Source organism: Ambystoma mexicanum, chromosome 8 (genome assembly GCF_040938575.1).
Source record: "Ambystoma mexicanum isolate Mex_15411 chromosome 8, UKY_AmexF1_1, whole genome shotgun sequence".
Classification (NCBI taxonomy): Eukaryota; Metazoa; Chordata; class Amphibia; order Caudata; family Ambystomatidae; genus Ambystoma; species Ambystoma mexicanum.
In genome coordinates this window covers 236,499,640-236,514,660 of record NC_090929.1, presented here as the reverse complement: position 1 = coordinate 236,514,660, position 15,021 = coordinate 236,499,640, and the positions used below count along the sequence as shown (strand labels likewise).

General features: G+C 50.1%; 1 protein-coding gene across 4 annotated transcripts in view; it reads right to left on the bottom strand.

Moving 5' to 3' along the window:
- MRRF (mitochondrial ribosome recycling factor) overlaps positions 1 to 15,021 on the bottom strand; it is a 456,709-nt gene that overhangs the window by 199,965 nt on the left and 241,723 nt on the right. For all 4 annotated transcript variants that reach the window (XM_069609655.1, XM_069609656.1, XM_069609658.1 and 1 more), the window contains one exon: positions 8,874 to 8,992. In XM_069609655.1, coding sequence (XP_069465756.1) covers positions 8,874 to 8,992 — 119 coding nt within the window. The remainder of the gene's footprint in view (positions 1 to 8,873; positions 8,993 to 15,021) is intronic.

The window sequence follows — 15,021 nt, the reverse complement described above, 5'->3', positions numbered from 1 at the left end:
AGTGTGTCTGCTTGCTATATGCTTCCCCGGCTGCCAGGGTCTCGCACTCTTGCATTTTTGCTGGGGCGTGACACGAGGCAGGGCTGCCTGCTGTCCTTTACTATTTGTGCTCACTATAGAGCCCCTTGCGTGCATAATGCGCCTCAACACATTCACTGTGGCTTGCATATAGCTGGTCCGCCACAAATAATCTCTCTTTACGCCGAAGATACGCTGTTGTACATATGAAATCCGGATTCAAATCTGGCCCAGATATTGGAGGAGGTGCATAAATTCTCCACCTACTCAGGATATCGTATCACTGAATCCAAGTCGGAGCTATTTCTGCTAAACAATATTTCTATTGCTCTCCCAAATCTGGCTGGATTCAGATGGGTCCCGGACAAATTTTAATATCTAGGGATAGTTGTTTCACACACACATCGCTCTCTATTTGCTGAAAATCATGAGAAATATCTACACACGTTGGCGGACAAGTTGAGTCTCTGGGCCAGGCTTCCCATCTCCCTATACGGCAGGCTCTCCTTATTAAAAATGATTGTGGTCCCCAAATTGCTGTATTACATTACTAATATTCCAATTTTGCCTGGCCGCGTGTTTTTGATAGACTACGATCATTGGTAATCTGCTTTACCTGGGGCGCTGGGATCCAGCAGATGAGATGGGAGGGTATGACCAGGCTATTTGAACAGGGGGGCCTGCAGCCCCAGACTTCGAACTATATTACGAGGTATCACAGGCGAAATTTGCAGGTTACTGGTACTCTCCACAAGAACGGGCGATACATGTAGCCCCGGAAAGTACAGCACCTCCCCTTCGAGTTTGAGTACTACTGTCCTTGCCAACCAACACAGCGACACATGCAAAATCGACCCGGTCCGCACAACTGTGAACGCCTGAGCCAGAATATTCAAGAGGCTTGGTGCATCTTCCCCCTACTTCGGAGCACTCCCACTCTGGAATTGCTCAGGCCTCCCTCCAACATATGACAAGGACATACAGAGAGGGTGGGACCCCCAGGAAACACGGACAATGCATGATCTTTTTCCTTATGGCTCCTTTGTTACTCACGCAGACTTGAAAAACTGGGTAATAATCCAATTAAATGATTACAATATTACAGGATGAGAGCAGCGGTCAGGAGGTGCTGGCCATCGTTCCCTGCCGAGCCCAACACATGTGAAATACTAGGGACTGTGGTTCCTGGTGGAAATCCCAGAGGGCTGGTAGCCAGGCTATATAGGAAATTTCCGGGTGCTCAGATTCTAGCTCAAAGTTTCAAGGAAAGGTGGGTGGCAGATTTGGTCAGCGGACGATGATCAGTGGCTCCGCTGGTGTCGCTTAACCAACGAGGTATCTCTCAACGCTAGACACAGGCTGATACAATTCAAGATACTCAATAGGTTGCATTATACCTCCGCAAGAATCGCTAGGTTCGTTCCCGCAGCTGATGGCGTTTGTGTCAAGTGTGGCGTTGACGTGGCTGATTCTTATCACATGTACTGGAGCTGCCCGCGGGTAGCCCAGTTCTGGCAGCTGGTTGCAAATTGTATGAGATCACAATACTTGTTTGGTGGCATTGGCAAGGTATCCGTTAAAATACATGGCCTCTCAATCTGGGTTGTTTGATCGCCAAAAAATGTATACTGCATCATTGGAAATCGAAGGTTGCCCAGAATATTAAAATGTGGATTAGAGAAATGACTTATGCTAAGGAGAGGGAAGAGGGATATGTTTCCCTGGTTACACTAAGTTGCAGGCCTAAGGACATTTGGGAGCCTTTCCGAGAATACCTGCGGAAGCAGAGATCAATCCAGTAAATGTGTCGCGACATGATGTTAAAAATAATATATGTTAAGTTTAATAATGTCTGATTAGGAACAAGTTACTTACCTGTAACTGTTCTCCAGCATGGGTCTGGCATGGATTCACATGCTCATGAATATTCCCCGTCGTCAGGCCAGGAATCCTCGGTAAAGAAAAAGTCACTATCAGTTTCGTTTCTGATCTGTCTTTCTCAGTAGTAACCAATCACTGGTCTCTGGGTCACACTGCCCCCAGCCAATGACTGCCCCCTCCCTAAGCCCCGCCTCTGGCAGCCATCCTCAGATTTGGTAGCACGTAAGGTGGCAGTATGACCAAGTGAAGAGCCGCAGAGGGGGTAGGAGGGAGGGTTCGCATGTGAATCCATGCCAGACCCATGCTGGAGAACAACAGTTACAGGTAAGTGACTTGTTCCTTCTCCAGCATAGGGTCTGGCATGGATTCACATGCTCATGAATATAAGAATACATAGCAGTACACACATGCACAACCACGGGAGGTGGCAAAGGCTCAACATTAAGCATTGCATCAAAACTCAACATTAAACATTTCTTACCTCCTCACCAGGCTCACCTTAAGCGAACAGGTTGCGCAACACTGCTTGGCCGACCCTGGACTCCTCCCTGGAATCCCGGTCGACGCAGTAGAATCTCGTGAAGGTGTGCGTCGACCTCCACGTAGCAGCCCTGCATCTGCAGGGGCACACCAGACAAGAACGCCGTGGTAGCAGCGATAGCTCTGGTCGAATGGGCTCTCGGACGGCCGGGCAACAGTCGGTTTGCCAACCGATGACAGTGCATGATGCAGCCGGAGAGCCATCTGGAAATGGAAGCTTTCGAGAGAGCCTTCCCTTGGTTCACAGGTCCAAAGTTCACAAACAGCTGTGATGTCCTCCGAAAACTCTTTGTTCGGTCCACGTAGAACTTCAGTGCTCTAGCTACATCCAGCAATTGCAAAGTCCTCTCGGCCGGCGACAAAGGCGACGGGAAAAAGACTGATAACACCAAGGGCTCGTTGAGATGGAAGTCCGCCGGCACATTGGGCATGAAGGAGGGGGTGCGTCCTCAGCACTACACTCGTACCGTGAAAGGTCAGGTATGGAGGCTTGCAGGATAGCGCCTGGATCTCTCCCACGCGTCATGCGGAGGTGATGGCCCGCGGGAACGCTGTTTTCCACGACAAACTTCAACGGGGCGAATGCAACACCTCTAATGGCGGACCCATGAGCGTGGTCAGCACCACGTTGAACTCCCACGCCGGGGCTGGTGCCTTCACCGGCTGGAATGATCGAAACAGTCCTTTCATAAATTCCTTAACCAGGCGATGAGACCACAGGGATGACCGCCCTGTAGTACTGGTGTATCTGGAAATCGCTGCCAGGTGTATCTTGATTGAAGCATGAGATAGTCCAGCTTTGGCTAGCGACAGTAGGTACAGCAATACTTGAGGGGCCGTAATCTGCAGAGTGTTAATCTTCTGTGCCCGGCACCAGATAGAGAACCTCTTCCACTTATGTCTGTAGCACTTGAGAGTTGAGGACGCCTGGCCTTCGCAAGAACCTCTCTGCAGTTGGCCGGGATATCGTACCCTCTAAACTCTAGTACTGCAGGAGCCAAGCCTGCAAGTTGAGCGAATCTGGGTCGTGATGAAGAATGGCGCCTCCTTCTCTGGAGAGAAGATCTGCGTCCATCGACAGCTTGACTGGTGGGGACGCTGACAAGTGCAGAAGGTCCGGGAACCAGATCTGTCTCGGCCACACCAGTGCGACGAGGATCATTCTGCACCGGGACTTCTTGAGCTGGTTGATCAGTCGGAGCAGAAACGGAAACGGAGGGAGCGCATATAGGAACAGGCCGTCCCAGGGGAACGAGAAAGCATCGCCCATGCTCCTCGGTTGGGGAAACCTTCTGGCGAACCTCTGGTACTTTGAGTTTGTCGCCATCGCAAAGAGGTCGATCTGGGGTTTGCCCCATCGTTGAAATCGTCGGTCCACTTGGTCCTTGCGTAGTTCCCACTCATGGCACAAGCACAACTCTCTGCTGGGTGAGTCGGCAATGGTGTTTTTTTATCCCTGCCAGATGAAACGGCACCAGAAACATCCCTTGAGCAACGGCCAATGCCACAGATCCTGGGCTTCCTTGGATAGGGCTGGGGACCTGGTTCCACCCTGCTTCCGGATGTAAAACATTGTGGTGGTGTTGTCAGTGAAGATCCTCACTACCTTGCCCTTGAGGGACGGGAGAAAGGACCGGAGGGCCCAGAACACTGCCCTGAGAATCAGGATGTTGATGTGGAGCGGCTTCTCCTCCGGGAGCCAAAGGCCTCTCGTGTGAAAATCTCCGATGTGCGCTCCCCAACCCTCCAGGGAGTTATCCGTCGTCACCGTCACCTGGTGGGCGGGGATCTGAAAATCTGTTCCTGCCGTCAGATGAGCGCGGGTGCCCCACCACTGGATCGCTCGACGGAAGGTCTCGTTGAGAGGGATCCTGTCTTCGAAGCTGCCCGTTGCTTGTATCCAGCGGACGTCGCGGAACTCCTGTAGAGGGCGCATCCGAAGCCTGCACAGGCGCACGAGAAGTATGCAAGAGGACATCATCCCGAGGGGGGACTTGATGGACCTCACCTTGGCCACGTCCGTGGCCAGCAGACGCTGCACCTTGCCTATAATGGCCTTTGTCCTTTCCTCCGACGGTGAAGCCAGACGCGCCTCTGTGTCGAGCTTGGCTGCCAGAAACAGTGCGACTTGCGAGGGGAACCAGTGGGACTTGGGGAAGTTGATGGAGAACCCCAGGTCCGTGAGTAGCTGGACGGTCTTCGCTGTGTGTTCCACGGCGAGCTCCCTTGTCCTTGCGCGGATGAGCCAATCGTCCAGGTAGGGGTAGACGTGGATCCCATGTAGGCGCAGCCACGCCGCCACTGGAGCGAGGCACTTGGTGAAAACCCTGGGTGCTGATTTCAGTCCGAACGGGAGGGCCTTGAACTGGTAGTGCCGCCCTTGGACCAGGAACCTGAGGAACGTTTGGTGTCCTTTTAAAATGGGGATGTGAAAGTATGCATCCTCCAAATCCAACGACGACAGGAAATCGCCCTCCTCCAGATGTCCCAGCACGTGCTGAGGGTGACCATCTGGAAGTTCTGTGCCTTGATGTACTTGTTCAGTCGTCGCAGGTCCAGGATGGGTCGCCATCCTCCTGCCTTCTTTTTCACGAGGAAGTACCTTGAGTATACTCCGGAGCCCTGGAGCCTCTTCGGGACGAGCTCGATGGCACCTTTTTTGAGCATCGCCCTTACCTCCAATAGCAGTTGAGGGACGTGATTTTCCTTCCTGACCACAGGTGGAATGCGGGGGCACTTTTTTAGAAATTCGAGGGCGTGCCCCTGGGCCAGGGCATCCAGCACCCAATGGTCGGTGGAAATGGACGAACTTCGCCATCCGGCCTCCCACCGGAGTGCTTTGGTGGGGGCCCGACAGTACGGTCGGATCAATCTTGCTTGGAGGACGCCTTGCCAACCTTGGCCTCCCTGGCGAAGACGGCGGGGTCCACCCGACTTGCCTCGTCCTCTATAGGCTTCCTGCGACGAGGAGCGGGTCGCTTGGCGGTACGTAGAGGAGCCACCGCTGAATCCCTTGGAGGCACCCTGCTTGCTTCCGGTGCTCCGAAAGGACGGCCTTCGTTGCCGGAGAACGCCTAGAGCCTTAGCTGTCTCTGTGTCCGCCTTGATGGCTTGGAGGGACTCATCCACTGTTTTCCCAAACAGATTGTCCCTGTCGAACGGCATGTCCAAAACCTTGGCTTGAACGTCCTGGCAGAACTCTGTCACCTTGAGCAACCCTCGTCGTCTAAGGCAAACACTGTTGCCTAGCTGGCGGAAACCGGTGTCTGCAATGTCCGTTGCCACCGTTATGGCATGGTCCGACGCCACTTCGCCTTCTTGCAAGATCTCCAGGGCCTCGGCCCTCTTGTCGTCCGGTAGGAAGTCCAACAGGGGGGCGATCTTGTACCTTAACTCCCTGTCATAGCGGGCCACGATCGCAAGGGAGTTTGGGCACTTTAATCGTTGTTGCCGCCGACGAGATGACTCGTCCCATTGCGTCCAGCTGCTTTCCTTCACCGTCCGGCGGGGAAGTTGATGTTGAGGCCGATGCCCCCCACAGCTTTCTTCTTTGCCGCCGCTGAGACGACTGAGTCAGGGGTCGGTCGTGCCCTAAGGCACAAAGGGGCTGTGTCGGGGACCCGGTACTTCTTCTCGTACTGATCCCCTCTTGGCAGGCGTCGTAGACGGGTTCTTGAGAAGGGTGAGACCCTCGTCCCAGATGTTATCCAGCAGAGGCACGGCGAGGACTGTTTTCCTCTTGGCCTCACACCGTTGGTAAAGAAAACCTTCCTTCTCCTCTTCGGGGCAGAGCTGAAAAAGCTTGGATGCCTTGGCGATCATTGCATGGAAAGATCCGATATCTCGTCGGGCGGGGAGGCCCGGGCTGGGGGCGATGGGAGCTCCGTCCCGTCGTCGTCGGTACCCGTCGTGGCCGTGTCCGTTCCTGTGTCATCCCCAGGGACGGGGAACGTGGGCAAAGGTTCAGTAGGCCGCGAGGGCTGAAAAGGCGGGGCTGGATGGATCTGTCTTCTCTTGTTTGGGGGGCTTCCCGCCGGGCCTGGTTCCGGTTCCTCCGTCAGTGGTAAGGGCAATCTCGTCCTTATCTCCGAACATAAGGATTGTATGCCAACAAAATGGCTGCTGAGATGTCCTGCGGCTCTGGAAGCGACGGGTGACTAGGACCCTCGCCGGTGCCGCCGTCGCTCTCGTTGTCCTCTTCGTCAGGATCCTTCCCGTGGGAAGGGGCCTCTTCAACGCCCTCGTCGAGGCCCTCTAAGACTTCTACTAGCTCCTGTTCATATGCTGTATCCATGTCCACAATGGTCACCACCCCCCCTCATTTTCCACCATGGTCTTCACAGGGGTCTTTTCAATGGGTCTGAAAGAGGCCTCCCTCCGCGGAGGCAGGGAGACTCTGGGCCCTGAGGTCGCCTCCGCAGGTTGTGCCAGGGCCGCTGTGACTTCCTCGATAGAGGCCTTGGCCGGGTGAATCAAGGACTTTACCACCTTCTGTGGGCATGTGGCCTTCACCTTGGGGGGAGGGTCACCGCCTCGCTCCCCCTCGGCTGGATCCTTCGAGCTCGACCGGGGACTCTCCAGAATCTTCGCCGAGTTCTCGGCCTTCCTCTTTCCTGAGCCAGAGCATTGGCTCATGGTTGATGGCGCTGGAGAGGATGCGCCCTGCCTGGCAGCCGAGGCGCCTGACCGTTCGGCGCTCCCGGTGCCCGGGGACCTGCAGTGCTTTGCCTTCTGTTGGGCCTCCGTCGCCGGGGCGCCCTCACAGGATGTAGAAGACCGCTCGGACTTCTCACCTGACGGGCTGTTTCCTTCTAGCCAGTTGGAGAGACGAAGGTGTCGGTCCTTGATGGTCCGTTCCGACATGTTCCTGCAAAACGCACAGTCCTTCTCCACATGCGTTTTGTCCTCATGAAGGCAGTAGAGACATTTCGAGTGCTCGTCTTCCTTGAACACATTCAGCAGCTGGCATCAAGGGAAAACCCTGAACAGCTTTCCGGGCGTCGAGCTTCCTTTCTCCTGGGCCATGTTCGGGTAGGCCGCAGAAACTCCTAGGTTCCTCCAAGAAGCGTAACTCCGACACGGATCCCCGTTAATCGGATGTAGAGACAGTGGAGCTTGAGGCTCTATTTGACCTAAAAATGAGAAATTCTCTTTGAAAAAAGCGCGAAAAACGCACCAAAAGCTCGAGAGCTAAACACGAGGACTCTCAACACTTGAGCGTGTGGTAAAAATCTGAGGATGGCTGCCAGAGGCGGGGCTTAGGGAGGGGGCAGTCATTGGCTGGGGGCAGTGTGACCCAGAGACCAGTGATTGGTTACTGCTGAGAAGACAGATCAGAAACAAAACTGATACTGATTTTTTCTTTACCGAGGATTCCCGGCCTGACGACGGGGAATATTCATGAGCATGTGAATCCATGGCAGACCCCATGCTGGAGAACTGGCCCTTTTCTCCCCCTACCTACTCTGTTTGTCCTACATCTGCCTTTGACACAGTTGAATGAACACAGGCTGCACCGGAAGCTCCATATATTTTTTCTCATTATAGACGGGTATGTATTACTATACTTTAATACCCTTCTCCTCAATGCCTCACAGTGAACTAAAATAAAAGTCTAGCATGGCACGACACAGAACAAACTCTTCAAAATAGCCTGTTTGACATCAAAGGGCCAGGCAATTTCAATGTAACCACATTGGTTTTGGCCACGATTACCTTACCTTCTGTTGCCAAAAACGTCTTCATACACAGTCTATTCTTTACAAAGCCACTCTTGGCTCAGGCTTCATGGTCCCAGAAATGACCAGGGATTCAATGCCCGGGTAAATACACCAAGCTTCCAGGGTTGACCAAGCATGCTCTCAGCCCCTCATACAGCCAACGTTACACTGTGAAGTAATTTACAATTCCTCAAATCTGCCTTGGAAACAAGCCAATTATTATGCTCATATTGTTTGCAGAGCTGAGGTTCAACTTTTAGGACTGACATGCAGTCATCCTTTCAGAAGAAATTGTTTCCCCGATCATTCCCGCACTCCATTTGCTTTTAGCATCATTTCTCGTATTCTCCTCTGCTTGCTCATCTTCTTTACTCCAGCAGATTAAACTCTGTATATCTCTGGTGAGGGCACAGTATGCCACCTGCACAGAAAATCCTAGCGCTCTGAAACTACCAAGGTAGTGATTTGATGCAGCATACACGCCTACAAACAAACATTTCTGGTCTCTATATTCATTAAAGAGTGTAGGAAAATAGTGAAATGTACAAATGCTTACGTTACTCGCCACCCCATCTTGCCATAACATATTAGCATAGTTAAGTGGGTTCATCGGGAACATTGTGTAGGTTTAGTTTTGAAATACAAGGTAGAATTGAGAGACTGTATTTAAAGGCTTCAAATATAAAATAAGTAATTGCAATAAGGTTTACTTACCTCTGGGAAATTTGTCATATTTACAATAATTAGTTGAGGTGACTTTAAAGAGATCTGTCCTATTTGATTTAATGGTAATCTCCCATCTTTTGTTACCACAATGATATGGTCAAGAGCACCTACAATAAAAACAGAAAAGTTATACCCACAAATATTGCAAATGAGAAGCTCTGAAAAAACTTTCTACACACTAGGTGATGGTTGGTATCTGTGAAATTTAACATCTTTGGCCTCCTCTACCCAACTGCGATCACAAGTAGCAATGACATGCAACTTTCAAGTACTTCACCCTTTTCTCTAGTTGTACACAAATTTGATATACCTCTCGAGTTCACTAACAACCTTTTGCTGTATTTTCTTATATTCATCTTCTTTGCACTGTGCCTAAATCCAGCCCCTTACTTAGGTTACACTAACCCTTGGTGCTCTTCCCTTGAACTTATGAAAAACAACGGCAAACCAGACATAATATTGTCAATCACCTTAAAACATGTATGATGACTATTTCTAGCAAGAATACTTTTCAAAATCAACACACATACAGTACTCTATTGCCGGATTAGGGCTGAACATTTTTGAAAGCCATAAAGAACTTGCTTGTAGTCTGAACAGTAACAGCTACCAGGAGCTACATTTGACCCTTACGGCCAACTTGTGCAAACAAACATGCCTTTATGACACTTCATGATTATAAAAGGTAAAATACGAAACTAATAGAAGACATGTGAAGCACCATGGGTCATATATAAATAACAAAGTTGTAGTTTGCAATTCCTATGGAAATTAAACATGTGCACATGATGTACTAACTTATGATTAGTAGGTAATGCCTGCTACCCGGTAGTCACTTATAGCTACCCTTCATCAAATCTTCATTTCGATCCCTGTAGATAAAGCGTTTAATTCAAATGCCCCAATACTGTAATGGTGGTAGCTTATGTTCATCATTTGGATTAGGAGAAATCTAAAGTATACTACCAAAGTGAGCAGGAAAAGTGATAGACTGGTGTGACTAGACAGTGCATCTTAATGCATGCGGTCATAAGGGGCGCTGTCGGACGCCAACGAAGATGGCCGCCTGACAGCAAAGCTGCACCGTTAATTTAAAATCCTGACAATATCCTGCACATCCATAACTTTATCCCACCCGAATCGAGGCATATGGAGAAGCGATTGCCCCAGCGGACCAACTGACTCAAGGGAAAGGCGACGGCTGCCCTCTAAACCTGTCGGAGCCCGCTCTTGTGCTTCGGGCAGGGCGGGGCTGGCGAGGCCTCCTGCCCCTCCCCCAGCGAAGTGCGGCATATAGCAGCCGGAGTCGCAGGCAAAGAAAAATTCTGAAGGGCTGCCCTCCCGGCAGCCCTTCAGAATTGGCCTACCGGGTCGAGGCCCCCCCCCTTATCCTGCCTCCCCGACGCGCCCTGGAATACGAGTGATGGGCCCGGTGCCCACCATCCGAGGTTCGCGAGACACAGGGCCGGGTGAGTGCGGGGAGCGCAGCGTGGGGTGATCCGACGGTGTGCGCAGCGGCACGGGTGCTTGGGAACAACCACATAAAGGGCAGAAGTGGGCTTACCCTCCCCAGCGGGCGCGGTGTGCGCTGGGAGTGAGCGGCAGGCTGGCCGGGTCGAGGGTGCCCCCCCTAAAACACTGCCAGACGTCCGCCGGGGCGGAACTGCTCCCCCCGGCATACATATACGGTCTGCTAGGAGAGTGGGCAACCCACAGTAAGGGCGGGATTTCTTTCGTGCGCTGCTGGGGGCCGCGGGTTCTGTGCCTCTCCGCTTTCACCCCACACAAAGAGGCCTTGACTTGGGAGGGGCCCAAGGATAGCCGAAATACTGACGGGCCCTATGGCAGTCAACACACTGGGACTGTGGTAGGATCCATCCGACACAGCTCAGGACCAATAGGAGGATTGGAGAGGGATCACCCTTAGGCGAGGACCCCCCCCCCCACCCTGAAGACTACTGGTTGGACTGACCACCCTACCCTACCCTATCATAGTGGTGGAGGATAAACAGCACCATAATACCTACCGCTGATATCTACGGACACAGGTGGGAACACCCACGTGCAATACTATTGGGTCCTAACCCTAGTACAACTCGGCAGGAAATCACCCCATGGGGTGATGGGGGATGGGGGATATCTTGAAACACAGTGGCTGAGTGCTCCGGCTGGAGGAACACGTTTTAGCCGCGGCGCAGTACAACCGAACCTCGGGGCGCAACCGCAGTGACTCCGCGGCGCAGTAATTCCACGCACAACAAAGGCTGGTGGGCCTGCATCAAAGCACAGTCCATACTGCGCATAATATGCCCATGGTCAAAGGGCACAACAAAAGGGGGCCCATGGACGCATTCACTAGCACCAGCATGGGGGACCAAACAGCCCAATCATCACGGGCCGCCACTCCGGAGCCGCGGAGCCCTAGGGGGGGCTCCCCAAACCCCTACATGGTAGCATTGCAGAACGGCTTTGCAGCTGTAAACTCGAGGCTGGATGAGATAGGTACCACCATCACATCCAATTTATGTGGTCATCAAACACCTTCTCAACAAGGTCTCTTTCTTAGCAACATTTATGGTAATCTTCACAGCATGGAAATTAGTCCTTCTCTGAATATATAATCAAGGTAGATATTATGGGTGTGTTCAAGTACCAAAGACCGAAACCAACAGTGACTAAGACCAATAAAGTCTATTAGTGTGGGCAAGACTCTTAGCATGTAATATGTTCCGTTACGTTATTGAGAACCCTCTTCCCCGAGTAGGCATGGACATAGTTGGGCCCCTTGAACCATCGAAATTAGGGATCCGATATAGATTGGCAAAACTGGAAGATAAAACCAGAAATCCAGAAGCATTCCCATTACGCAATAATATGAGCAAACAAATTCTCAAACAGCTGACCCCATTTTATTTTGCGAGTTGGGTTCCCGAAGGAGATCCTAGCGGACAGCGGACTACCTTCACGAGTAGGCTAATGGCAGAGGTAAAGGAAATCCTACATATAAAAACGCTCAGGACTTTCATTCATCACCCGCAAACTGACGGTTTAGTGGAATGATTCAATAAAACCCTGAAGCACGTCCTAAAGAAATGAGTTGAGGCAGACAGCAAAAACTGCGATATCATGACACTTGGTCCCTTTTTGCTGTATGAAAAACCCCACAATCCTAACCAGGATTTTCTCCATGAATTATTATGTGAGAGAGCCACAGGATGTTCTTGACATGTTACGGGAGACTTGGGAACAACAGGAGAAAGCTATCTGGCCCCTTTCCCAAACAGCCCAAGAGTTCAAAGAGCATATGGCTACTGTCAGAACAATAATTCAAGCACACATGGTTAAAGCGCAAGAAAACCATAAGCTCTAGTATAAGAAAGCTTTGCTCAGGACCTTTTCTATTGGACAAAAGGTTCTTGTTCTCCTCCCATCATGTGAGAATAAGATGTCCAAATGGCATGGTCCTTAGGGTAATACAGCAAACAGTGCCATATGATTATTGAGTCTCCCAACCTGATAGAACTAAGACCCATAACTATCACGTAAATCTCCTTAAGGAGTGGAAAGAGGATCCTGTTGAGAACACTGCAGTAGTATTAACCAGTCTACTAAATGAAAGATCAGAGAAAAATACCTGGATTCCGTCCCACTTATTCCAGAATCATAGAGAAGATCTATTGGAGTTGCTGGAACAATTTCCCAATTTCTTTAGATCTGAGCCAGGAAGAGTAAAAGGGATTTTTCACTACATCTGTATGCCGCCTGGGAAAGTGGTCCATTTAAAACCCTATTGGATCCCAGAAACCAAAAAAGGAATAGTCATACAGGAGGTGGAGAATATGCTATGATCCGACATTGAGCCATCTCAGAGCCCTTGGTCCTCTCCGATAGCACTTGTTACCAAGCCAGATCAATCGTGGAAGTTCTGTTTTGATTTCAGAAGGGTGAACATGGTATCCCAATTGGACCGTTACACAATGCCAAGGATAGACTATGTAATTGATTGAATGGGGACCGCTGTCTTCCTCTCCTCGATTGATCTGAGGAAGGGATGCTGGCAAGTTACCGTTATTCCAGGTGTCAAGGAGCAAACCGCTTTCTCCACCCTTATGGGACTATTCCAGTTCAAAGCATTGCCTTTCAGACTACACAGATCCCCAGCCGCCTTTCAAAGGTTAATGGACCAAGTTCTGAGGCCTTACTCTTTTTGTGGGGCTTACATTGATGATATAATCATGCATAGAAGGACGTGGGAAGAAAACCTACATTACCTATAACTAGTTACCAGAGCCTAGAAAGAAAGCCAGGCTCACAGCAAACCCCAAAAAATGTCACTTGGCACAATCTGCAGTCAAATATATTGGATTTTTGTGTGGTTAATGGGCTGGTTCAACCCCAAGTGTTAAGGTGAAAGCGATCCAGGAAACTCCAGTGCCCAGAACCAAGAAATATCTAAGAGTCTTTTGGGGTTTAGTGTAGAATTATAATAGATTTAGCCCTAGTTATTCTTCCATTAAGTCTTGACTCACTGATAAACCTAAGAATGTAGAGCACCAAATGATAAAGTGGAGAGATGAAGACCAGTTGTGTTTTGATCAACTCAAAAATATTCTGAGTAGTGAACTAGTGTTAAAGGTGGCAGATTTTAACAAAGTTCATTTTACAGACAGACGCTTCACATGTCGAATTGGGGGAAATGTCCTTTCTCAAGATCACAATGACATTGAACATCTGATTCTTTAGATCAGTAAGACACTATTCCCCCCGAGAAAAGAACTACACAATTGAGCTGGAGGAACTAGCTATAAATTGGTTAGTGTCATACCTTAAAAACTTCCTCACGAGCAGGAAATTTAGATTGGGCACAGATCACTCACCATTAAGATGGATGAGCCTCAGCACTAATGAATGGGTCATGCACTGGTTCTTAGACATGCAGCCCTATTGTTTCATGGTAGAGCACTAAAAAGTAAGAGAACAGGGAAATGCAGACTTCCTTTCCCATTTCCCAAGCAGTACTGAGAGAACCAGAGCATTAGGGAAAGGTCATGTGATGAATCTGATGGCATCATCACTTCTTGGGCATGGGCACAGCAGCTGCTACCTAATCCTGACCCTGGGGGCGGCTATATGATGGAGGATCACATGAGGGAGGCAGCCCGCAGGAGGGTGTCATGACATCAGATGAGACATGGTATCCCCCTTTTCCTTAGGAGGATATCCCTGCCATTTCCCATACTTTAAATGACATACTGTCATACTACCCCCCCTCATCCACCTAAGAGAGGTACTAGAAACACTTTCACAGGATCTGCATACTCTGACTTGCCTTTCAAGATTCCTAAAAAAAAAAACTTTCCAGACTCCGCATACAAGCCCCAAAAATCTGACTTGCCTTTCAAGACTCTTGAAAACATTTTTTCAAACTCTGCATAAAAGTCGTCAAGAACTGGCTAGCCTTTTAAAATCACCAAGAACCCTTTTTCAGGATAGATATAAGCGATCAGAAAAAGACTACTATTGCCCTATAAACAAAAGCACTGTGACTAAGAAGATGAGCTGAGCAATGCAAATCACTGGGAGCCAGAAACAGACGCTCCGATCTAGTTGTTCCAAGAAAAAGTCTGATGCTGGGAGATTTAAACTATTAGGACCATCCGACCAAGTAGACACTGGCTGGAGAACGCTGCTTCTCTCCGTGCCGACAAAGAATCTGTGGGGCTGGAGCAATGTCTGTGGAGCAAACCATCTCGCTGAGAAGGAAGAATGGAGCAGATTGTCAGTGGGAGTAGAATGCGATGCCGCCAGAAGAGAATGGAAGGCAGGCTAAGCAGCCGAGGTGGCGAAAGGGAGCAGAATGCCGAAAGACCTCCACAGGATTTTCGCAGGGTAACCAACCTATGTCAGCAAGAGCCGGTTAGTCCGTCTGAGGGAAGAGGGGACACCGGGATGTATGGACAACCCTGACAAAACTGAATTCATGTGAATGAAGCAAAGGAGGGGAATTAATATGTAAACGTTTCTTAAAGAGGCAAAACAGAATAAGTATAAGAAACTGTCAAGTTTGTAAGTGCATGCAGTACACTTGTAAGAGAAGTCCTGGCAGGATGGTATACCAGGCGAAATTCAAGTGAAG